At 38.5% G+C, this 24,385-nt stretch overlaps 2 protein-coding genes across 19 annotated transcripts in view; one reads left to right on the forward strand and one right to left on the reverse strand.

Moving 5' to 3' along the window:
• SENP1 (SUMO specific peptidase 1) overlaps positions 1-17,483 on the reverse strand; it is a 56,566-nt gene extending 39,083 nt beyond the window's left edge. The window contains exons 1-7 of one of the 14 annotated variants that reach the window (XM_013997976.3): positions 17,432-17,483; positions 12,834-12,881; positions 10,964-11,094; positions 9,685-9,769; positions 8,827-8,868; positions 4,228-4,387; positions 33-204 (exon numbers count right to left, since the gene is read on the reverse strand). In XM_013997976.3, coding sequence (XP_013853430.1) covers positions 33-204; positions 4,228-4,387; positions 8,827-8,868; positions 9,685-9,769; positions 10,964-11,094; positions 12,834-12,837 — 594 coding nt within the window. In that variant the 5' untranslated portion in view covers positions 12,838-12,881; positions 17,432-17,483. Of the gene's footprint in view, positions 1-32; positions 205-4,227; positions 4,388-8,826; positions 8,869-9,684; positions 9,770-10,963; positions 11,095-12,833; positions 12,882-16,800 lie in introns of all 14 variants that reach the window. The other 13 variants (XM_084957299.1, XM_084957298.1, XM_013997978.3 and 10 more) reach the window with 13 other exon arrangements.
• PFKM (phosphofructokinase, muscle) overlaps positions 16,751-24,385 on the forward strand; it is a 49,597-nt gene continuing 41,962 nt past the window's right edge. Inside the window, exons 1-2 of one of the 5 annotated variants that reach the window (XM_021091206.2) lie at positions 16,751-16,818; positions 18,780-18,866. In XM_021091206.2, coding sequence (XP_020946865.1) covers positions 18,785-18,866 — 82 coding nt within the window. In that variant the 5' untranslated portion in view covers positions 16,751-16,818; positions 18,780-18,784. Of the gene's footprint in view, positions 16,819-17,575; positions 17,618-18,779; positions 18,867-21,640; positions 21,749-24,385 lie in introns of those variants that run through there. The other 4 variants (XM_021091205.2, XM_021091211.2, XM_085024859.1 and 1 more) reach the window with 4 other exon arrangements.

A 24,385-nucleotide genomic window follows, 5' to 3' on the forward strand; every position in this document is an offset into this window, starting at 1 on the left:
TTTTAGTAGCTTTTGTTTCAGGTTTTCCTTACCTCTTCTGCTGTACTAACATGTCGCCTCTGAGTTTTCTTGGGGCTCAAAAGATTTCGACGACATGAACCACTCCAAGATGGACTTGGAACAGGCTTAATAGGAAAAGATTTTTCATATGCAGACACATGGCAGTGATGGTTTGACTTTCCCGTAAAAGTGTTTGATAATCCACTAAAAAAAAAAAGTTTGTAAGAAAAGACAAGAACAGTAAGTAAGAAAATCTAACCTAGTGATTATTTTCACTTTCAAGAAATAACAAAAACAAAAAAATTAACAGGCAGAATGACAGATGAACCCTGGAGGGAAATACATAAGAAATGATACATGAGTTGCTGCATCAGGTTCTACCACTTAGGAGGTCTTAAATTGCTAAGCTACGTAACTATCAAACAACTAAAAACTGTATTTCTTAGCTTTGCAAACTTTTAAGTTCCTTTGGTCAGTAACCACAGACCTGTGTTGTATGACAGAAAGCATATCAGATTGGACATTTTCAGACAAGCTGGGTACCAGGTATGCTAATATGCACACACTTTCTATTTACTCCCTGTAGCATCCTTTCCCCAGCATTTTGGAGGGAATTATTTTAAGATTAAATATGCAAAGATGGATAAAGCTGAAGCTTCTCAACTGTTTTTCAATTGAATTTAAAGTTTCCTAAAAGACCAACAGAGGGCTCCCATCCTTCATTAAAAACAACCAGAAGACTTTTTTATGAGGCTGGATCACTGTGACTTCTCTTTTTGGCTTCACTATTTACCTCTTTCAAAGGAAATTTTTTTTTTTAATACTGTATGTGCCTCAAATAATGGGAAAAAATTTGGCAAGAAAAATATTTTTGTGGATTCAAAACTGAGCTTTATCTCTAAGGCTAGGTTAATAATTTAATTTTTTTTCTATGTGCTTTTTTCATATATCATTATGCAGCAAAGGTACTTGTGCTCCGCATAATTAATTTTCTTTCTGCTGATGATGAAGAATAAAGTACATAGCTGACTAGACTGAATTTAATGAAGTCAACTATTTAAACCAGTATATGTGTTCTGGATTCAAATGAAATCAGTCTAGGTCTAAAGAAAATTAGAACATACATATATTCTAACTCTTCAAACACTAATGACCTCTGTATGTATTCAAATGGGGAGAGGAACAAGAACTTGGAGTTTCAGAAAGAGGCTTCTTTTCTTAGGATGGGTAGATGCAGCTAGGAAAAGATGGCAAGGGGAATATAATTTGGTAAAGATATAATGAATTCCCCACAATGTTTTCTGTATTTATGCTTTAGAGAGAGAATGTATGTGTGTGCATATGTGTTTGTTTAATGACAGTATGAGGCAAGACAGTATTTAATGCAAGAGGGCATCTTGCATTACCAGAAAGCAAAGGTGCTACCAACAATTAAAGAGGTTGAGTCACAGAGACATAAGCCTGAAAGAGTTCCAACTACCCAAAGCTGTGAGAATGTAAGCATTAAAAGAATAATAGCTGTAGTGGATTGAAACACAGTGAATCTATGATGACACTAAAAAAAGAACAGAAAAATTCATTTGAACCACATGCAGTGGCTACTTAAAAAAATTTACTTTGAAAATTGGTAATGAAAAAGAAAGATCTAATCACATATTCTGCCTTTCCAACAGGAAATGTATTTCAGGGTAATCAAATAGCCCCAGCTAATGAGGAAAAAAGTTCTCCCTTATAGAGGAGTACCAATTAATAAGTGTAAGAGAAATGACAATATTAGAAAAACACTATTTCATTAACTCTAATATCAGAGCAAAGGGGGACAAAAAGTACAAACTTCCAGTGGTAACATAAGTTATGAGGATGTAACGTAGAGCAAGATGACTACAGTTAATACTATATTTCCTATTTGAAAGTCACTAGGAGAGCAGATCTTAAAATTTCTTTATCACAAGAAAAAAATTTTTTTATAACTATGTTTGGTACCAAATGTTAACTAAACTTACTGTGGTGATCATTTCACAATATATATAAATATTGCATCATTATGCTGCACACCTGAAAACTAATGCTATATGTCAATTATACCTCAATTAAAAATTATCAGATAAGGATTATCAACTGACATTATTAACTCTTAAGTCTGATTTGAAACTGGTCATTCATATAATACCAAAGTAACATCATTTAGAATACATTCTAGTCACAAGAGAGAAAAAAACTTAACTGTACAATTAAGAACCAGAGTGTTATCACCCTAACCTAGAGGTCAATCCAACATCATCAGTGATAGGAATCAGACATTGTAGGTTTTCTAATGTGATGTAACACAGCACTGGTTTTTATTCAAGTCAAAAATATAGATTATAAAATATATAGAGGATAGAGGACAAAATAATGATATTATGAAGAAGCAACCTGTCAAATTCAAAAAGTGGAACATAATGCATAAAAAGTTTTGTCATAAAAAAAAGGAAGCTGTTCTGGACTGTATGAGACCTAAGGGTGATTAACTACCAGATGCAGTTCTAGACTGGATACTGGTTTAGACAAACTAGCTATAAAGATACTTTTGGGTCAACTAGAAAAATTTAAATATAATTTATTCAGTGTACAAGATAAAATTTACTGAGTGAATGAGAAAGAGAAGACGACTGATTGAAAAAGCAGATTATGGAGCTCCCATTGTGGCCCAGCCAGTTAAAGACACCATGTAGTCTCTATGAGGATGTGAGTTTGATTCCTGGCCTTGCCTCAGTGGGTTAAGGATCCAGTGTTGCCAAAAACCATGGAGTAGGTCGCAGATGTGGCTCAGATCCGGGGTTGCTGTGGCTGTGGCAGAGGACTACAGCTGAAGCTCAGATGTGACCCCTAGCCAGGGAACTCCTATATAGCTCAGGTGCAGCCGTAAAAAGAAAAATGAAAAGAAAAAAAGCAGATTACAAGAGTATGCATAGTATGAACTTATTTTTGGAAAAAAAAAGTGTGTAAACTGAGAAAAGTATCTGGAAAAAGATGTACTAAGACATTACAGAGGTGATGTCTGACAGGTGGGAATATGACTTTTTTTATATTTGTGCTTATTTGTGTTTTCTAATTTTATACAAATCATGTGCGATGTTTCTGTAACAATGTTACTTAAAAAATAACAGTATGGCATTACTGAGTAAAAAAGAAACTTGCCAAATGATGTGTACAGAATATCTTTAATGAAGACAAAATATTATACATGTTATAGAATTACATAGCATATATATCATGCTATATATAAGTAAGAAAGAGTGAAGAGAAATAAGCATTGGAAAAGATTTGGAAGGAAACACAGTGTGGTGAAGGGAGTAAGACTGCGAGTAGTGGTCAAGGGATCTTTGGCTTTATCTGCAATGCTTTAATTTTTATGTGAGAGTATTAATGAATTCTTACATAATTTTTAAAAATATTAAGAAGTGGGGAAGACAATCTCTGGGAGTACTCTCACACGTTTCCAGAGTCCATGTGCTGATAATCATAAAATAAGATAAAAACCATCTTGTTGGTTTTAATCAACACCAGAAAGCTTAGCTTTTACTAAGTAGTAACTGATCCCACATTCCTAAAATCCATTACCAGAGTAATATTTAAGAAGTCACAAATACCATATTAAGAGAGAAAAAATATTTTACTATATTAATATAATAAAGTACTTGAGGGAAAGTTTCCAAGGCAAATTTCATCTGCCTTTAATAATCCGTATAAGTTTGGTGAAGGAATAGGCAGGGCTTACTAAGTTGGGCAAAATAGGATAAAGTTTTTGTGATTGTATTTTCTAATAGAAGTAGTTGTCTAAGGCCATGAGCCATAAGGCTGATTTGGTTTAAAATAAGGTCTCTGCTCATGTGAGAGCCTACAAAGTGAAATGTGGTTTCTTTGCTACTAAAGTTGCAGAAGCTGATCCATTTACACTTTAAGGTTCATAACAGCCATACTGATCTTGAAGGGTCCCAATATGCTGATATCCACCAAGATTTCCTGAAAACTCTTTTCCTCCCTCTAGTGATAAAATTTGGCTATCACCAAAATTCAGCACCAAATAAAGAGTTGAAAGTTCAAAATATATTTGTCCATATCTCTATGGTTTAAAGCTCAAAAACGGTGTTACTTTCAAAAAATGCCAATATAACAACTATCTTAATAGCCATTTTCTCTTATATTGGAGGAAGGGCTTGTGAACTAAATAGCCAGAATACTTACCTTGAGGTCTTTCGGGTTTCGAGGTAAAGACTTCGGCTGTTTCTTGATTTTTGTAAAGTTGAACCTGATGCCGGAGTGGAATTTCTCCACTGGCCATTTGCACTCTGGCCAAAGGTTCTTAGGTCTCCTGAGCCAAGAAAACTGTCTGAGGAAGGGTTGTCTAAAAGAAGAAAAGTTGGAATAAATTAAACAAATACCTACAGTGGTTCTCCACATGACTGCAACCATGTCCAACATTGTATTCCAAAGCAATGTGGCATATCACCATGTCTCTCACGGAAGAAAGATCCCAGTCTCAACTGCCAGTAAAGTCTGTAGTAAGGGAACTTCTACAAACTATAATTGATTCAGCCATACTAACCTGAAAATTGATGAAGGAGCTGAATCCTGCCACAGCCATGTGCCTTATCTGCATCAATGTGACTCCGTGGTGTCCACCAAAAGTCAACATTTTACCCCAACTATATCTTGCAAGCACTCCCAGGCCTGGGCCTGAAAGAAGGTAGGCCAGACCAGTAAGAAAGCAGTGGAGGGCCAAGGAGAATTGTAATTCAAATGAACAACAGTTATTGCTTAATAAGCAGCTGGTGTCACTTTCTTGTGTTAAATTACCATATTCACGACTCAAGGGCTCTGTATAAGAGCAGAGATAACCCAATTGCTGCTTATTCTGGCCGGCTTATGGCAGGAAGGACCTGTCATATGCATTTGGTTCTGGCATGATAACCTTTAGTCACTTAATGTTATGATTGTCAGACATATCAATACTCCAATGCTTGCTACTGCAGTCAGACTGAGTGAGGATTAATTATTATTTGAATTTTCTGACTTCTGGCTTACAAACTGGGGTGATAAAAATCTTTCAAAATTTCAGCTAGGAGTAGAATAATTTTTATACCCTCCCCTCCCTAACAGCAGGATTGAACAATTTAAAACAGTATCTTCAAAGTAACTTCAAAAGTTAGGCTACAGACCTCTGAGGAGCACCAGTGGAAAGGTAACAATGTAATTTTCTACTTCCTGAATTTTTGTCTAATGCCAACATTATTCTGAAGATCCTCTTTCAAAACATATTACTACAGAACTTTGCACAATATTATGTACTTATGTCATTCAAAATACATAATGTAGTTTTTGGTATTCTATACAAAAAGTAAGGCAACTGACAAAAACGTTAAGTTTGGTGTAATGGGTTTTTGTTTTTGCTGATCAGGATATCAGACTTTAGGGGAAATAAGGTATAAAAAAAGTAGCAGTGCTTGGCTTGGCTGGTACTAATACTAGCTGACGTAGTGAATGACCTAATCTAATAATTAAATTAAATTTACTTTCAAAATGAATCATAATCTTTTCCCTTGGTATCAATACCCATGCTTAACATCTATCACTATTATTACAAGAATAGAAACATGAGGCTAATGAAAATGAGTTTCATTAAAGGACCTGAAAATCATTATCTTTAAATGCAAAGGACAGCAGTAGAAATCTTTGTCACACTTTTTTTTTTTTGCTAAAATTTGACTAGGGAATGATCTAACTAGAGATGTCTACTTGAGGAGTAAGTCTACCAAAAATGCAAATACCCTGACAATGCAAATAAATGCAAATAAAATCTGAGACTAAGGATAAGCCAATATAGCTGCCTCAATGGCACCTGACAGAGACTCTGGCTTTAAAATTCAAGGGAAAAGTACAGGATCAGGCAATCTATTTCATCAGAATAAGGTGGTTCCATCCCTACTCAGTGAAATCACTGGATACTGCTCTGTGGTCAATGAGATCAAGCAAAGCTAGAGAGGGACCAACAGAGAGCTGTAGACACTTTTTTTTTTTCTCTGAGCTGCATCCTCTACCTACACCACAGCTTGTGGCAACAGTGGATTCCCACCCAACACACTGAGCAAAGCCAGGGATTGAACCCACATCCTCACAGATATTGGTCGGGTTCTTAACCTGCTGAGCCACAAGAGGAACTCCTGCAGACACTGTTTTTTAGTGTCAGTTTAACCTAGCATTCTGTCATCACTAAGAAGTCAGACTGCAAATGCCCAAATAAGATTATTTATTACGTGTACACACACACACACACGCAAAACTACAGGAAAATACACCAAAATTTTAATTTTGGTTGTGTTCCAATGATGGAATGATGAGTATTTTTCTACTTTTCTCTACAATTTTTCTACAAGAACAGGCAATACTTTTATGGAAATAATGAAACTTTATATTTAAAAAAAAAAGTGTGTCGAGCAATCACTTACTATTAATCATCAGTTGCTCCTGTTAACTTTCAGATTTATCTAGTTACCATAAATACAGGATACTTTAATTTGCCTCACCTACTAAATGCCTGTTTTTCAACCTAATTTAACATATCTTACAAAGATAAGACATTAATAATGATTCTAAGCATGAGCAAAATCATTTCTTTTCATCTTAAATTACTTTTAAGGTTTAAAATGTTTTAATTTTCTTTTTAATTGTTCTCATAATAAAATCAAGAGGTCTTAAAGTCTGACCAGCACTAATTTATTAAAATAAAAGTATTGCATTTTCTCTGCTTTCTAAATTAAAAAAGAAATCAATGTTTTTAACACTCTAATCTTGGGATTGAGAAGCAAATATTTTAAAAGCTTGATATAGAAAGGCAGATCAAGAAAATCAATAAATGAAAGCTCCAGACTCTAGGTTTTAAAGTTTAACACTTTCTTGGGTTTGCTCTCATCTTAGTGGAGGAGCAGATAGGAGTAAGGTGAGCGAGGAGACAAATACCAGCATAGGGAGAATGAGAAGACTAAGGGAGGTAAACTGGGGACCCCTGTCTAGCCCAATCAAGAGGTAAGGTTTAAGGAGACTGACCAGAGAAATCAATGTGATAATTATCGGAAAAGAATAGGTGACAGCAGAGACAATATTCTGTAGGACTTGCAATGAACTAGACTGGGTGTGGCAAAGGAATAAAGTTTAAAGGTTTGAATTAAAGTCTTTATAAAAGAAAAAAGTAGCTGGACCCTTGACATTCATGGATTTAAAAGTCTAATTGCAGGGAGCAACCCTGGAGGTCTATGACATACCGTAAGGTGGTTTGGCTAGGGACTAGATTAAATTCGGCAGAGACATAAATCTGAATCCTTTGCTTCAGGCTGTAATTTAGAAAATTAATCTAATAGCTCAGCATCCCCATTTCAATATGGATTAAACAGCTGGTATTCTCTAGTCAACATCATGTATAAAGTAATTGTTATGAATTAGTTTTCTTTCCTTTTCCTAAAAAAAGGGGCTTTAAGTGAGAGATAATAACTTTGGTGTAAGATTCTGATACAGGGATCAACTTGTGGTATGAAGAAAAACATAGAAAAAAATATATATAACCCTCAAGAATCATGTAACTGAGTAGGAAGCCAGGAATCTGGTTAAATATCACCATAGTCAAAATAGGACTCTGAGATGATCTCAGATATATCCTTTGTGAATATCAAAGGCCTACTGAAATTTAAAAGAAAAAATGCTAAAAATAAATATTTGTAAATTATGTTACTTATAAAAGCTGCAAGTGGTGAGGATGAAGGGGACCTAAATCATAGAGAAAATGAAGGAAATGAAGGTACAGGCCCATCATCCTAAATCACAGCTCCCTGGATCCAATTGTGTCTCTACATTAAAGATTTCTGGAATTTTACAAGGATAACCTGGTATATACTAAATGTGTTTCTAAGTATAATCTGAAGCAGCACCCTATTATCAAACATACTGATATATCTACAGTGAAATGTATAAATATTCATATTTACAGGGATAAATAAAGACAAAACAAATAGTTTAACATTAGTTCATGAAGCTTTCGCCAAGTAATGAATTCAGCTCAGGTCAGATTTTGATGCCAAGTAAATTATGAAAAAAGTTTGATTTTCAGAGCTTTTAGGATTTTGGAATTGTACATAAAAGATTATAAATGTGTATATCAATTCCATGGATTATTAGAAATCAATAGAAAAAGGTAAACATGAAGAATAATAGGTAAACAGAAAAGTAAAAAAAAAAAAAAAAATTACTAGGCTAACAAAAGACTCTATGTTCTGAATCATACAATGTGTACATGGATATATAATCAGATAAAAAACAGAAAAGACCACAGAGTTAAGTAAGAGTTGAGTTAGCCAGGAGATTTTGAGTATCAATTTGAGTATAATTTTCTAATATATGATTGTTTATTATTGAGCAGTTATTTTAAACTAAAACCAAATATTCTGTCCAATGGTAAATAAGCATACAAAATTATAAGTCAACACAGCCTAAATTCAAAAGAAAATACTAATGATCTTATTTCATTATCCACTCAACTGTCCTTCCCCTAGGATTAATAATAATGAGCTATCAAACCATATTTTAGGCTCTCTGCTCATCAGAAAGGCCTTTTCAACAATAATGATGGCAGAGTTACTTTCTGAAAAAATTAACTGATTTTTCTATACAATTATGCACATACTATGTGGAGGCCATTTCCCACCCCAGGAGAGGAAATCCAGTGCCCAGGGTAAAGTACCACCCACCTAAATGATATTTAAATATAATACAAATCTAAAAGAGCATCATACTAACGTCTTTTTAGGGGAGGAGATCTCATCTTGCTGACAAAGAATCCTGAGGAAGCCAAATAACAACAATAATTATTATTTGCATTTCATATTTATTATCTCAACTTATAAAAATCTCATTGAGACAGGTTCAATGGTATGGCTAATATTCCCATACCTTTGGTCAGGTAAGGAGATTAAAGCATGAGGAGTGAAAAGACCACTATAATCTTGGGTCATACTGTCAAGAAGCTAACTATCAAAAAACTCTTAGTTTCCCCAAAACAGAGCCAGATCTTTGGAAATCCAAACCTTAGAAAGGGGGTAGATGCAAAGTCAGGCAGGCCAGAGGCTAGGAATAGCCTAGAGAATGCTGACTTCTGTCATGGATCACAAGTTAAAAGGCAAGCCCTTGAATATGCAAGCATGGCTGTGGCAGGTGCTAGACAGAAACATGTAGGTAACATTTCCTGCCCTAATGGAGGGACAAGCTGGGGTAGAAATAAATTTTTTAGGATTTATGGTTTTAAGCAGAATACAAATAGGCTAGCTCTGTGCTTTAAACAAGCACAAAACAAATAACCTTTACATCGGATACACGTATCTTAAAAAAAACCAAAACCAAAAATCTGCACTGCTTTTTATAATGGCAAAGTAGACAAGCAGGAGAATGGATTCCAAGAAAACCTTCTTCATTAAAAAATATCTGGTTGAGACTAGATCAGTAAAGTATTACAGCAACCACACAGAGAGTGCTTATTAAAATGATGTTTTAAAGATACCATTTTGCTTTTGACAATGTTTTCACTTCTAGAGACAATAAACACAATTTACTAGGAGTCTGAAAGGTAGAAATGCCTTGATTCCAAGTAATATATCATACCTGAATAATAATTTGCATTATAAGCGGTACTTCTTGCAGAACAAGTGTAAGAGCGGTCCAAATTTCCTTGCCTAGAAGGTAAAATCTAAAGAAAACAAAAGATTTTTCTTAAATCATATTTTTGACAGAAAAATGGAATAAAAATTTACATTAGGAACTACTACATTTCAGAACTTAATATAATTAATTATATTAATATGTATTAAAAATAAATTAAACTACATACTAACAAGGAAAACACATATACAACCTCATAAAATGATTAAGGATTTAAGGTGAAAATGCACAAAATATCTATTATACAACTTAATTCAAAGAATGCTCATTAGAAGGTAATACATATTTAGCATATCCTGTTCTGAAAGCCATTTGTATCATACGCCAAAGTAGCTGACAAAAATCAACCTGGTTTTGACTCTTGATAATTTACAGAGACATTTCTTAATCAGTGGTGGTCCTGCACCCCAGCACAAATCTGGAAATATGTGGATAGACATTCAAATATCAAAATGATTATTGGGGGCAGATGCTACACATCCTTGCCTTGAGGCCAAGGATGCTAAACATTCTGCAATTCAGGGAAGATTCACACCACAAAGAATGGTGTAATAGGAATTAGTAATAGCTTCCTACTGAGAAAGACTGTTTTATTTATTTTATTTATTTATTTATTTATTTTTTATTATTTTCCCACTGTACAGCAAGGGGGTCAGGTCATCCTTAGATGTATACATTGCAGTTACAGTTTTTTCCCCCACCCTTTCTTCTGTTGCGACATGAGTATCTAGTAGTGCCCCTCAAACCTTACTGTACATATAGATCAACTGGAGACTTTTTATAAAGTGTAGATTCTGATTCAGTAGGTATAGTGTGAGATTCTGCATTTCTAAGAAGCTCCCAGGTGATGCTGATGCTGCTGGTCCTTCAAGAAACTAAGCTTTACAGAACAGAGAAATCTCAGAGCTGCTATATATTTTCAGTTTCCCCCATTTAATGCTCAATAATTTTAAGTCCCCAGCTTAAAAGAACATTCATCTGTGTATTGGTAATTGTAATAGAGGAATAATAATGAGTTTTCTAAAAGGTACTGTTCTCCAGGACTTCATACATAGCTTGGTCCTTAACTTTAACATATCAAACAGAATACCAAATACTAGAATTACTGATTCTAAAAAGTTTACACATATGCTTGTGCTTTTGAGTGTGGCATTTAAACTATATCAGATGAAAACTTAAGCCAAAATAATGCGTTAATTAGGGAAAGAAAATTATTACTAACCTGATGGTCAGAAAGTGAAAGCTGGTCCTCTGCAAAACCTGTTTGTGACAGGAGATGGGTTTTGAATATGGAGTTATGGTTCATTAAAGTTACTTCTCCAGCATCCATCCTCATCCTATCAGCAATATCATCTGGGGAAAGAGTCTGGATTAGTACAAGTCACATAATTCTTTGATGGCTGCTTTCCTATGAACCAATCATTTCACCTAAAACAAAAAAAATGATCTCCAAAAGACAGCTCTACAGTCAAATGAAACCTCTTTCATAATTATTGGCAAGAAATCTCAAAATGTCACTGTCAAAAAAAGAGGCCAGTGTGCAGAAATTGGTTAATTTGGAATTGACTGAAATCACCTACTTATAATGGTTCCAAATGGTACATGTTTTTAACTCAAAGTTTTAAAATAACGAAATTTTCCCAAAAGAAAATTTTGACTATTTTTTAACTGTAGGAAAAAAAAAATTAAAAAATAGGGCAAAAATTTCACCATTCATAACTCTTAACCCTGATTTATTCTTCTGTTTCAATTCAAAAAGGTGCTTTAAAAATCAATCCACCTTAAAAATTCTTCTGCAAAAAGCATAATGTATTCATATAGCTCTTAATAGAGACCAGCTCAATTACTATAATACTGTCACAGAAGCTTGATATTCATTTTTGAGACCTCTGTCACTATACAAGAGCTAGAACAGGAACAAATGAGAGCAAGGGAACTCACTGACTTACACTGATACCAGCAATGAGAAAAAAGAGAAACAAATGACTAGGAAAAAGAAGGTACACCAAGCAAAAAACAATAGAAGAAGCATTGAGAACTTTGTCTAGATACTTATGTTGCAACAGAACAAAGGGTGGGGAAAAAAAATGTAATTGTAATGTATACATGTAAGGATAACTTGATCCCCTTGCTGTACAGTGGGAAAATAAAAATTAAAAAAAATTAAAAAACAACAACAGTAGAAGACTAATGTGGATTTAAAGGGAGCATAGGGATTATTATAAGACCTACTATATAAAAAAAAAAAAAAGAAAGAAACTCATTGATGGAATTTAAGCCAGAAAAAAAAAAAAAGACCTACTGTATAGATTTTTCAACCTATTCCTAAATTGGTTACTAGTCTTGACCTTCTATTATTCCCTTTTACAGATATAAAGTACTATGAACAGTGGAAAATGTTCCAATCATAATTCTCAATGCCACTAGCTAAATGAAATTTAAATTTACCTTAATCACATTATTTATCATATAGAAGGCAGTATGACCTAGCACTAAAGAACAAGGATCCTGGAACCAGTCTGCCTCAATTTAAATCCTAGCTCTGCCAGTTATAATTGTGTGACCCTAGGCAAGTCTCTTAACCTCTGCATCTCAGTTTCTTTGGCAATATAATGGAGATAATAATAGTACCTACTAGGTACTATTAGGTATCCTTGTAAGGAGGTTCTGTTTTTCTTTTTTTGACCGCATCTGTGGAAGTTCCTGGGCCAGGGATCAAACTGGTGCCATGGCAGTGACAATGCTGAATCCTTAACCCACTGTACCACCAGGGAACTCCAATTTTAAAAAATTAAATGAAACAGAATATTTTAAGTACTTAAAACAAGGCCTGGCTCATAGTAATGCTTGCTACTGTATACCTGGCTTTTTCAATATAATGAATGAGAAAATGCTTTAAAGTGCTGCTATAAACACTACCCTAAACAAAAGAAAATTGGTATACTGTATCACGTGATTAGGATGAGATTGCTTTTAAAACTATAGCACAAAGGTGCAAATATTGAAAATGTTAGGAAAACTTATTCTCTCACTCCAGTTTAACTAAGCAGAGTAGCTAAAAGGATTGACCACTACTTCAGAGTCTGTCTTACCCATGTCAGGTGTTTTCACATCACTGACTTTAGCAAAGATACAAAGTCCTATAAAAAAAAAGACAGAAAATAGAAATGTTACACTCTCAAACATCTCTTTCATATAATTATAGAACAGGAAGCCACTCAGAAGTGACACCTGTATTCTTAGCGGAGAAAAATATGAGGTGGTAATAAGGCAAGTTGATGGGAAGAGAACGGGAACTAAAACTAGCCTGAGGCAGTTGCAAGCACTTCTGCAACCTGGGCAATACTAAACAGCAATTATGGACTACATAAAGAATCACAGAATATCATAGCAAGAAGCAGTTAGGAAAGCCAACCTTTGGAGATTAATTTGCATGAAATCATAAAGTTAGTGACTGTACTGAAATTACAACCTAAAAATTCATCCCAATCCACTGCTCTATTACCTCAGGCTAAACCACTTTATTAACAAGCGCCAGATCTTGTGGTAGTCCTATTAAGACTCACTCAAACATAAAGCTACCTGTATTCCGAGGACAATCAAGGAATACCTCGTGGTTGTACTAAACACTTTCTCCCCTATTCAAATGGTTGTAAACCAAACCCCCTTTGCCTATATGAAATTACTTTCCCCTCTGATATATCTTACTTGCCCAGAAAAAGAAGTTAAAAGCCTAACTGGAGGAACCTGGTTAATAAATGTATCCTTGACACACAGGCTCCTTGGCAGATTTCTAAGAGGAGGAGACTAGGGATGGTACATTTATATATTCATAATCTTATCACCATGTTTTTAAAAAGATTGAGCACTTTATCAATTACACAGCACTATCAGGCCTTCAATCTAAGGAGACTGGATGATGATAACAGGTATCCTTCATGATTCTAATAACAAAGTGCATACACAAAGGAGGGGGCTGCTTGAGCTTTTCTTGGCCTAGGTACAGATTAAGCAGAATAATCATCTGATTACCTAGTCTTGCCAAGGAGGATCTCCAAAGAATTTAAGTCTAAGATTTAGGCTTCAAATGTATTTGAAATGCTCAACCTACTAAAAAGTTTCTATCTGGTAATTCTCCAGGTCATTCTTTCCCCTTCTTTTTTAATAAAGCTTAATCCCCTGGGTCCCATATTAAGGGAAAAAATCCTATCAACCAATAACCTAGCTGTGGCTTTTTCACATTTTCTCTTTCAGGCCATTCCGTAATTGTTACCACTAGCCTTTTTTTTTTTTTTTTTTTTTTAAGGCTACAATTTTAATATTTATCGTATTTAAAGTTTCAAAACAGATGTCTTGCTTGGGTGTGGAGGGGTGGGGAGGACAGTTTTTTCAGGTTTAGTTTTAAAATATTTGATCATTTTCTATTGTCCAATCAACTCAGCATTTCCAAAGGTCTCTGGGACACTTTGTCTCTCTTCTCTCCCTGTCCCCGCCACCCCCAGAGCTGGGGGCTCAGGGGCCAGGAGACATCACTAGTCTTTTTTGTTGTATTTAGAAGATTGCCAACTTAAAAGCCTGGTTGGGAGATCCCTGATGGTCAGTGGTTAGGATTCAGCGCTTTTACTGCTATGGCCTGGTTCAATCCTGGTCTGGGAACCGAGATTTCACATCAAGTCACTGCATGTCACAACCAAAAAAATAAAATAAAATAAAACTTGGAATTCCTGTTGCCGTGCAGTGGGTTAAGAATCCAACTGCAGAGGCTCAGGTCACTGTGGAGGTGTGGGTTCAATTTCCAGCCCAGTGCAGTGGGTTACAGGATCCAGTGTTGCCACAGCAGCAGTGTAGGTTGCAGTTGGGGCTCGGATTCAATCCTTGGCCCAGGAACTTCCATATGCTGTGGGTGCAGCCATAAAAAAAATGAAAGCCTGGTGCCCAGTAGAACAATCCCATTTTAACTTCCTTTTCATTGCTGAGATAGATGTGAAGAGGAGAGTAAACAAAAAATCACAGAATATTACTGATTATGTTCAGAAAGGTTAAGTGACTTGCCTGAAATCACAAAGATGGGGCAAAGGGAAGACAAAAATCCAGGCATCCTCACTTCCAAGCAAATGTTCTTTCAACAAAAATTACAAAATTTCACATCCTTTAACATATCCTTATACAAGGATTTATACAACTTTAGCAAGATAAAATTAATCCCTAGCTAACTCTGGGAATCCACACTATTTTATAATTTTAATCATTAAAGCCCCATATTCACATTTTAATACAAATCCATGCTGCTTCTTCAGTGTGCTTATCCTACTTTCTTTATGCCACTTTGAAATTACAATGGGAGAAGGGATATTTCACCCCAAGACTCAACATGAAATGCCGGACCTGGAACCTTTGATGTTACCAAATTTTTTCAAGCATAAGAATTTTTTTCTCTCTAAAAAATGAGTATTCTAGTAACTCATTTCCTACTTTACACTGGTCATTTAATTTACTAAAAGAACATAGGCAGTTAGAGATATTCAGGAGAAGTCAGGTAAAGTAGCTGAACACAAAACAATAGGAAATCTGAAAGGAAAAAAAAAGATGGCAAAGTCCTAACAATGACGGAATGTAGTAAGCACAGTAAAACATTTATAAGTTTACATACATGCAAAGAGTTTGGGAGATCCCACTGTGGCTCAGCAGTAATGAACCCTACTAGTATCCATGAGGAGTCGGGTTTGATCCCTGGCCTCGCTCAGTGGGTTAAAGGATCGGGCACTGCCATGAGCTGTGGTGTAGGTTGCAGACTCAGCTCCTACCCCACATTGCTGTGGCTGTGGCATAGGCCAGCAACTGCAGCTCCAATTCGACCCCTAGCCTGGGAACTTCCATATGCCAAGGGTGCAGACCTAAAAAGACAAAAAATAAATAAAATAAAATTTAAAAAATAAAAATGAATGTTTGGAGCTATGATGAAATTACCGAAAGTATATACTGAGGAGAGGGTGCTGTAAAATTAGCTTTACAGAACAATTTATATGAGAAAGTTGTAGAAGGAATCATATGAATCATCCTACTATGAACTCTGGAACATTATGTCTATGAAACAGTTTGTACTATATAATTACGTGTTTTTTCCCACCTTTTTACATGAAATCTCTCCAGACTCTAACACCTTAAACAGAAAGGACTCGCTTTTCCTCATATACAAACATTTACTGTGCACCAGTAATATAGGGTCCTGCGGCTGCGAAGCTGAATAAGAACTGGTCCCTGCGGCCGAGAATCTCACTGGCCCCTGGAGGAAACCAGATCCATCAACAGACACTTACACCAAGACAATAAAGCCGGTGCAATTGGTAGGAGATGTAGGAGTCGGGTAAAGAAAAGGAAAAACTCCCAAAGCTGTAGTTGAGTTACATCACCTTAGCTTGAGGTAGAAGAACCTGTTTTTTTTAATTCATTTGCTTCCTCTAGATTTGTCATCAGATGACTGATATGGACACCATCTTTACCTTTGGTATAATTAATGGGGATTAGGTAAAAGTGAATGAGGCTTCTCAAGATAAAAACAAATGAGGCTTTCAAAATGGGACTAGATCAAGAAAAGGGAGTCTCTAAATTGGAAGATTAGGGGATCACGCTTAAAGAAATGCTCTAGGTTTCACCGTAACTGTAATTTCAAACTCTGTAATCTATCTTTCAACATGAGTCCTTAGAAATTATCTCTATAAAAAATAAAGACTGAGGAGATAATGCGACCTACTCCAACCAAAACACATAACTGGAACACCCTAAGTCAAATGGTTGGTAGCCAATCAAAGGCTTATAAAATTTTTATAAAAAATTTTGCAAGAATCACCACCACCCAAATAAGCGTACCAACTGTGAAGTGAAATGACTTTAACAAGGCTGACGTGAAAGTGATAAAGGAGCAAGTTAGTGCTAACAAGATAGTGGAAATACTGCAGAGGCACCGATAAACAGAAATCACCAAGCTCAAGAGAAACTGGGCACGTAGCCAGAGAGATCAGGTTAGGGTACACCAAGAAAGAGACGGTTCAAGGGAATTACCAGGAGGCGATGAGCCAGGTAAGCAAACAGTGGCAGTTAAGGGGATTTTCATAACCTGGGCAGGAGGGTCCCGACGTTTCTTTCTGTTGGTGGCACTAGCGATATCACATCTCAGGGAGATACCACAGAGTAAAAGAGTTGGAGAAATGTTTACGTGAGACGCAGAAGTAGCGGAGAAATACCATTCAGGTCTCAAGGAAGGCGGGAGGTGAAGCAAGTATAAGAGAAAGGCTGAGCTTCCGGGTGAAAACAGCTTCCCCCGAGAGAAGCCCTTGCTCTGGCGGGAAAGCCCCGAAATCCCAACCTGCCTGTTCCTCACAACGAGGGCTGGGCGTTGAGATGGAACCGGCCGTAACCGCAAGGAAACCGCCTCTCCTCGACGCGGGAGGAGAAGCCTGAAGGAACGGCCTTGGGAAACCTAACTAACGGCCACCAGCCAGATCGCAGCCGGCGGACGGCAGGGGGGAGGGGAGGTGGTCCCAGGGGGCGGGGCAGAGGAAAAAGCACCGTCCCCACAGCCGTCCCCGCTTCCGCCCAGCCAAGCCCAGGTTGCCGGGCCCGGGCCCACACTGCCTCCCAGCCCAGGATCCCTCCATCCTCACCCCTCCCCCAGCTTCCCGCCGCCACTCACCGAACCGGAACCGGCTGCTATACGAAGGGGTTTCCGGCCGGGCGCGGAACGCAAAACCCGGGAACCGCCGCGAACCGGAACCGCCTCCTCAACACCGGAAGGGCTGCTCGGTGGCCTGCGGGGGAGGGGTGGGGGCGGGAGGTCAAAGAGCAGAGTTGAGGACCTACGAAACGCCTGCGCAGTGTGGTAAGGCCTGATAAGTCAAGGGAGCATCTAAGGCTGTAGTTATAATTTCCCCGTTTCCCTTTCATCTTGAGCTTTTTCTGGTTCTTGGAATACTGTTAGTGTGCCCTTCGTCCTACGCTTTTCTCTGTTCCCTCGGCCCCCTCACCCGTTGCTTTCTGGTTCCGCCTGGCGGTTTTTTGCTTAGGCTCTGGTTTCCATGGCAGCTCGTTGCTTTGACCCTCGATCTGCGGCAACCTGTGGCCACCTTGACAGATGTAAACCTGAGGAGCTAAATATAGCTGAGGCTATGTCATGTTTTATTGAGAATCACAAAACATTACTGCTTGCAGAGGTTATTGGAGATGATTTAGTCTAAGAGTTTCAGAGAAATGGAACCATTCGCAAGGCTATAAAGCACATGGCAGATTTGAGACTAGGAAACAAGAGTTTTTTAACTTGCACTTCTATATTCTCCTTTGCACCACATCAAGCTTGATTGGCCATTGGGGAAAAGAAAAAACAAAAAACAAACAAAAAAAAGCACAAAAAAACCTGCTTGGAATTGGCTTAGGTTAGATGCTGGAAACGTGTAGAAACTTCCAGAACTTTGGAGCAGTTTGAAATGCCCCTCCAGGAGGTGTGAGGAAAGCTCTCAGGGAAACAACCCAGGATTCTGCTCTCTGAAGAATTAAATGGCCAGTGCTGCTGTTGCTGGACTGAATCAATTAACTTAATCTGTGCTGTAATTTTTAAGAGAAAATAATGAGAAGAAATATGTATGTTCATTCAGACTTGTTACCAAGCCCATCAGCTTGGTGGGCCTTGGAACCCAGGCCATGTCTAGAAGCCTTAGAGAAATGCTTCTGAGTAAGCTCTCTAGACTCAGGTGACAGTCCTGGTCTGTGACCTCAGACTGGAAGAAGGGAAGCCTCTGGAGGCCCCCAGCCTTTTAGCTACTCTCAGCCGCTGGGGGTGGGGTGGGGAGGTGCTTGCTGACTTTAGGATATCTTGTCCTGTCAAATATATAAAAGTAGATTATATGTATCAGTTCATATGCTGACATTTTATAGTGTCAAGTCCTAAGGCCTATTAGTCTTAAATGTACCTGGTCCATGTCACTTTTGTCCATTTTAATCATTGCACAGATCTGTTGATTTGCATTAAACTTTGTCTCTATTTCTAGGAGGCATGCATAAAGAGGAAGTCCATCTGAAATTTTTCATGTGTGTGATTCAGTCTCGCCAGTTAGTCAGGACTCCTCAGAGAACAGGTACCATTGTCTCCTGATCATATTCCAGTGACAGAATGGGTTCACTTGCAGGGACTCTCAGTACAGGAGATGACACTTAACTGGTGTAGAGGCGGGCTTTAGCAGTCAACTGACCTTGGGTATTCCATCCCCACTATGATAAAACATTTATGATGGTCTTTTCCTTGTATAAGTATCAGGTGATATTTTGGCATGATATGTGGGGATAGGCCTCAAGCAGATAGGGAGGACTCGGGAGTTGAGGGAGAACAAGATTTATAGTATTGAGCTTGTACTTGATTTCTCTGTCCTTTGTGAATTATTTCAACCTTTCCAGGTTCATTTGTGAGAGCCCTTGTTGCCACTTTAATTGATACTCCAAAACCTATAAGATAAATAGTGTCCCAAAGAAAAATGGCTTTCTCTTCCACCTCAGTCTCAAAGTTCCTAGTTATGTGTTCTGCTTTTACCCCAATTATGTCAAAGGATTAGAACCTTTTTGAGGTAAGATAGTTGTTGATAAGAGTCAGTACTTCTCTAATTTTTCCCTGGATTTATTGGGGGTGGGGGAAAAACATCCCTAGACAACTAGCTGAGAGTCATAGAGAAAGTGAAAGAGATTAAGGAGCACTCCCCTCCCTGAATCCCACCTTGAGGGTGACCTAGATATAGTGCTTCTCATCTGGGGAAGCTTCAACTTCCAGCCTGCTCATTCAAAAGTCACCCAAGACAGACACCTTGAAGAGTCTAGATACTATGGATGATCCACACACTGTGGAAGGCATACATGTTTTTGAAAATGGTGAGGCATGTAGCTAAACAAGGGGGAGGAATGTGGAAAGGAGTATTGGAAAGTGAAAAATGTATGCACAGCATTATAAAGTAGGATAGATCTACCAGATTTGAAATAAGAGTTAAGACAAGAGGGAGAAAATGTCTGTGTGCTGGGGGCGGGGTGCTGAACATCTGCAAAACTATGTAAAGAAGGACTTCCCTCTGTGAAGAATAGCTTGGTCAGGGCTAAGTCTGTTGGCACCCTCATAACTGTAAGCTGCTAATCTGGTTTATCCTATTATTGGCTACCTTGATATGTAAAACTGTGAAACTTAAAAATGGATTAAATTAAGGGGAGTTTCTGTTGTGGCTCAGTGGGTTAAGAACCCAACACAGTGTCGTGAGGATGCAGGTTTGATCCCTGGCCTCACTCGGTGGGTTAATAATCCAGTGATGCCACAAGCCTTGGTGTAGGCTGGCAGCTGCAGCTCTGATTCAACCCCTGGCCCTGGAACTTCCATATGCTATGGGCGTGGCTGTAAAAAGAAAAAAAAAAAAAAAAACAGGATCAAATTAAGGAGTTACTATATTACAAAGTGATTCCAGATACTGTAAAAAAAAAATTTCACCTTCAGAATCCATTAAATAACAAATTTCTCTTATATACTTTGTAGTGTCCAACTCTTATGCAGTTTGTATGAAACTTCAGGAATTTATCTCTGTGTTTCTTCTCAACTTAATATATCTGTATTGGAGTCAGAAGTTCCTCTTATGGCACAGTGGAAACGAATCTGACTAGGAACCATGAAGTTGCCGGTTCAATCCCTGGCCTCTCCCAGTGGGTTAGGGATCTGGCATTGCTGCGAGCTGTAGTATAGGTCGCAGACATGGCTCAGATCTGGTTGTTGTTTCTGTGGTGTAGGCTGGCAGCTGTAGCTCTGATTAGACCCCTACCCTGGGACTCTCCATATGCTGCAGGAATGGCCTTAAAAAAGAAAATTATATATGTATTTATATATAATTATATATATCTCTGTACTGGAGTATACATCTATATTTATTTATATGTATATATTTGTATTGCAGTCAGTTCATTGCAGACATTTATTGAGTTCCCACTATGAGCCGAATAGTGCATTAGAAATGATAGGTTGTTAAATACACACACACACACACACACACACACACAAACACGCACACGCACACACACACACACACACACACACACACACACAACATAACCTTGTCATTGTCCCAGTAGTTTACAGTTTGGAGACACCTTAGAGATTATTTAGCCCAACTCCTTGTAGTTTCAGAAAGAATTTGAGTCTAAAAGATTTTCCTCCAGAAGTTAACAAATTCATTGGAGTAAGCACTCCTACCACCTATGAAATACAGATATTTATTCCAAATTTTTTGAGCACTTACTATTTGAAGTCACTGTATAGACTCAGTAGATGAAAAAATGAACTAGATGCTTGCCCTGTCCCCCCAGAGATGACAATCAAGAAGGGAGATAATAGGAGACAGTGTGTAAGTTAAGAGCTTGATAACTTTGGTTCAAAAATGTTGCATTTCTAAAAGAGGAAGCCTTGGAGATGTAGGAAAGGGAGGGGCCAGGTAACTGCTTAAGCAGAGCGCCACTGAGTCCAGCCTGTAGCAGGGCACCATGGTCCAGGATCCAGTCCTAAGCTTTGAAATGGCATACGCTCTAACTTATTTCAGTCTCCTTAGTGTACCTAGAGTTAACCAGACTCACAAGAAGAGGGTTTATATCCAAGAATCCCAATTTATTAAGCTGTTGGAACAATCGTATCTATATATGGCAACTGAGTGTGGTCTGTGTCCCTTTAATCAGGCTTGCTTTGCTCATGCATAAAAAGCTGCTAGGTAAAGAAAAAGCCCAGCTGGTGGACTTGTCCTACAGTTTCCTGAATTTGTGTAGATTATTTATTTGCCCTCTTCTTCCCTGCTTTTCCCATTCTCATTTTGCTCTGCACCTCATACTCACCTCAGACCTCCATTGCTCTGGTGACCCAATTGGACCTGCTTCTGTGGTTTGAACTCAGCATTATCCTATGGACAAAATTTTGATGTTCAACTTCTGCCTTTAAGCATTGAGGCCTCAGGTAAGAGCTACATTTAACCCTTCCAGCTCTCCATTAGAGATGGGGAATCAGATATTTTCCCAGTTCACACTGTTGGGGCCTCCATTCCTCCTCCTCTGCCTTTCTCCCTGGCTGTTTCCCTTCTTCATTCCCCCCTTCTTTCCTTCCCTCCTTTTCTTCATTCCTTCCTACCTTCCTCCTTCTCTCCCTCCTTCTTTTCGGTCCTACAGGAAAACTTGTTTAGCACACATTGTGTCAGGCACTGTACTTGGCACTGGGAATAAAGTAAACAAAGCAGGTACATTGCCTGCCCTCACGAAGTTTATAGTCTTGTTGGAGTAAGGCAGGAATCACATAATCACACCCATGGTTAGATAACCAGAATAAAGCTAGTACAATGAAGGAAAATAGTACCATGCAGTCAGAGTGTAAAACAGGGGACTGAACCTGCCTGAGAAGTCAGGGAGACCTTTTCTCAGGAAGACCTGTGAGATGAGCATGTACTAGCCAGGCAAAGGGGAAAGAGCTTCCTGGAAAAAGGGACAGTAGGCTCTGAATGAGGAGTTTGGTTCACTGGAGGAGTAGAGAGGCCAGTATGACCTGAGTGAGAGGAAAGGAGTAGCTGGAGAGCTGACTATGAAGATAGTAGAAGAGGCAAAACCTGTCATGCCTTCTAGGTCTTACCATCCCCAAGCCATGGGACGTCAGTGAAGAGTAACAGGATCATATTTATGTTTTAAAAATATCATTTTGGCTCCTGGGTTGGGGAGGGATTTGAGGGGGCAAGAGTGGTTACCTGCTTTGGTGGAATGGTTAATGGCACTGCCTTGCTCCATTCCTCAGTCTAGGCAGTGCAGCTCTATAGGTTATGAGTGAGCCTCAAATAGTATGCCTCAAATAGTATGATTGGCAGAGGTGAGCCCAAAGATACTGATGCCCCAAACCCCCAAAACCCTGCCCTGATGTCCCACTGTTGTTGGTGCTAGCCTGAAAAAGTTTATAGGGACTCCATTCAGGATACTCTGCTCCTTGCTCTGTAAAGTGAAGCCAGTATGGAGGGGCTGAGCTCTAGGCCTCACACCTGGAAGGGAAACAGCTGCAGCTCCTTTTTTCTAACTACCTGACCATCAGTATAGACAGATCATCCTGTACTAAATTGAGGTAGGCTGTGTATGTGTGTGTGTGTGAGTGTGTGTGTGTGTGTTTCTGGCCTATAGAGGATCAATTCCCAACATAAGGAAGTCACTTGGTCCTGCACTGAGGCACAGCAAGGGGTCCTAGGTCCCTAACCTTTGTAAAGGATGGTGGTTTATATTCCCAGATAGCTGAGAATGTGGGACAACTATCTCCAGGACAAATGCTCAGGGGGAGCAGGCAGCTCTGTGGGCCAGTCCTTGGTCCAGCAGATCCAGCTGCCCACTAGACCTAAAGCTTCCCCTGGGCAGAAACCTCCCCTCTTCTTTTCCTTTATTTATTTATTTATTTTTTCTTTTTTAGGGCTGCACCTGCAGCGTGCGGAAGTTCCCAGGCTAGGTGTTAAATCGGAGCAAAGCTGCTCGCTTATGCCACAGCTACGGCAACGTGGAATCCGAGCCACATTTGTGACCTACACCACAGCTCACAGCAACACTGTAACCCAACCCACTGAGCAAGGCCAGGAATTGAACCCGCACCCTCATCGATGCTAGTTGGACTCGCCGCACCACCACAGAAGAAGTTCCTCCCCTCTTCTTATTGGGCTGCAAACAGGGGAGTGTGCCAAGAGAATAGTGTTACACCCATCTGTCTTTTGTTTCACAGCTTCCCTGCCCAAGCATAAGACCTTCCTATCATATTCTTTGCTTAATCTAGGCTACTGTCACCAGCATTGCCCATGCCCCCCCCCCAACCAACTTTCTGTTCCTTTGGTAGTACACTCACACCTGGGTGGTTATGCAGACCAGGATGCAAAGTAACCCCAACGTTGTGAGTACAAGTGGTATGTGGAGATGGTCGCTTCCCCCAGCTCAGGCTCCCTCCAAACAGGTATACTTGCTTTCTGCATCAGAGATCCAGACTATGCTAAAGTAACCCAAAAGCCTGTATTGCTGAAGGAAAGTCAGTGGGAGCTCTTCCTCAATCAAAATTGCCTTAATCTCAACCTAGTCACTATTCATCATTGACCTCTTGAGCCCAACTTTCTAGGACCAGCTCCAAAGAACTTGAGTTTTCATGAAGCTAAAATGCTCAGGGTTTTTATAATGTCAACTAATTTGGAAACATCATTGAGTGGGAAAATAACTTTATAGATGCTCTTCTTCCAGTTGAATATGCAAGGACACCAGTTAAAAAAAAAAAAGAGATACTGGTAAACCTATAAAACACATTTTTCATCTTCCATTGATTAATGGAGATTATCTTATTTATCCTCTTAAACCACCCATCTCTTGGTTGTCCCCTATTAAATCAGTTAACCCAGGGAAATGTATTTAAGAGCCTAAACTATATCCCTTGGACTTGCTAAACAGCCAGGCTTTTCACATTATGTTCCATGAGATGTTAACAGGTCTGAGGTGAAAGACACCCAAGATTGTCTCATATAGTGATTATTTGCCTTCTCTGCTATCCCTCAAAACTTGTTCTTTACAAAAAGAAAAAGTGTGTCTGGTCCAGGCTTGA

The sequence above is a fragment of the Sus scrofa genome, chromosome 5, assembly GCF_054392235.1.
Source record: "Sus scrofa isolate SSC_HxYL_T2T_F1_AM1 chromosome 5, Sscrofa_HxYL_maternal_Yorkshire_Landrace_v2.0, whole genome shotgun sequence".
NCBI lineage: Eukaryota > Metazoa > Chordata > Mammalia > Artiodactyla > Suidae > Sus > Sus scrofa.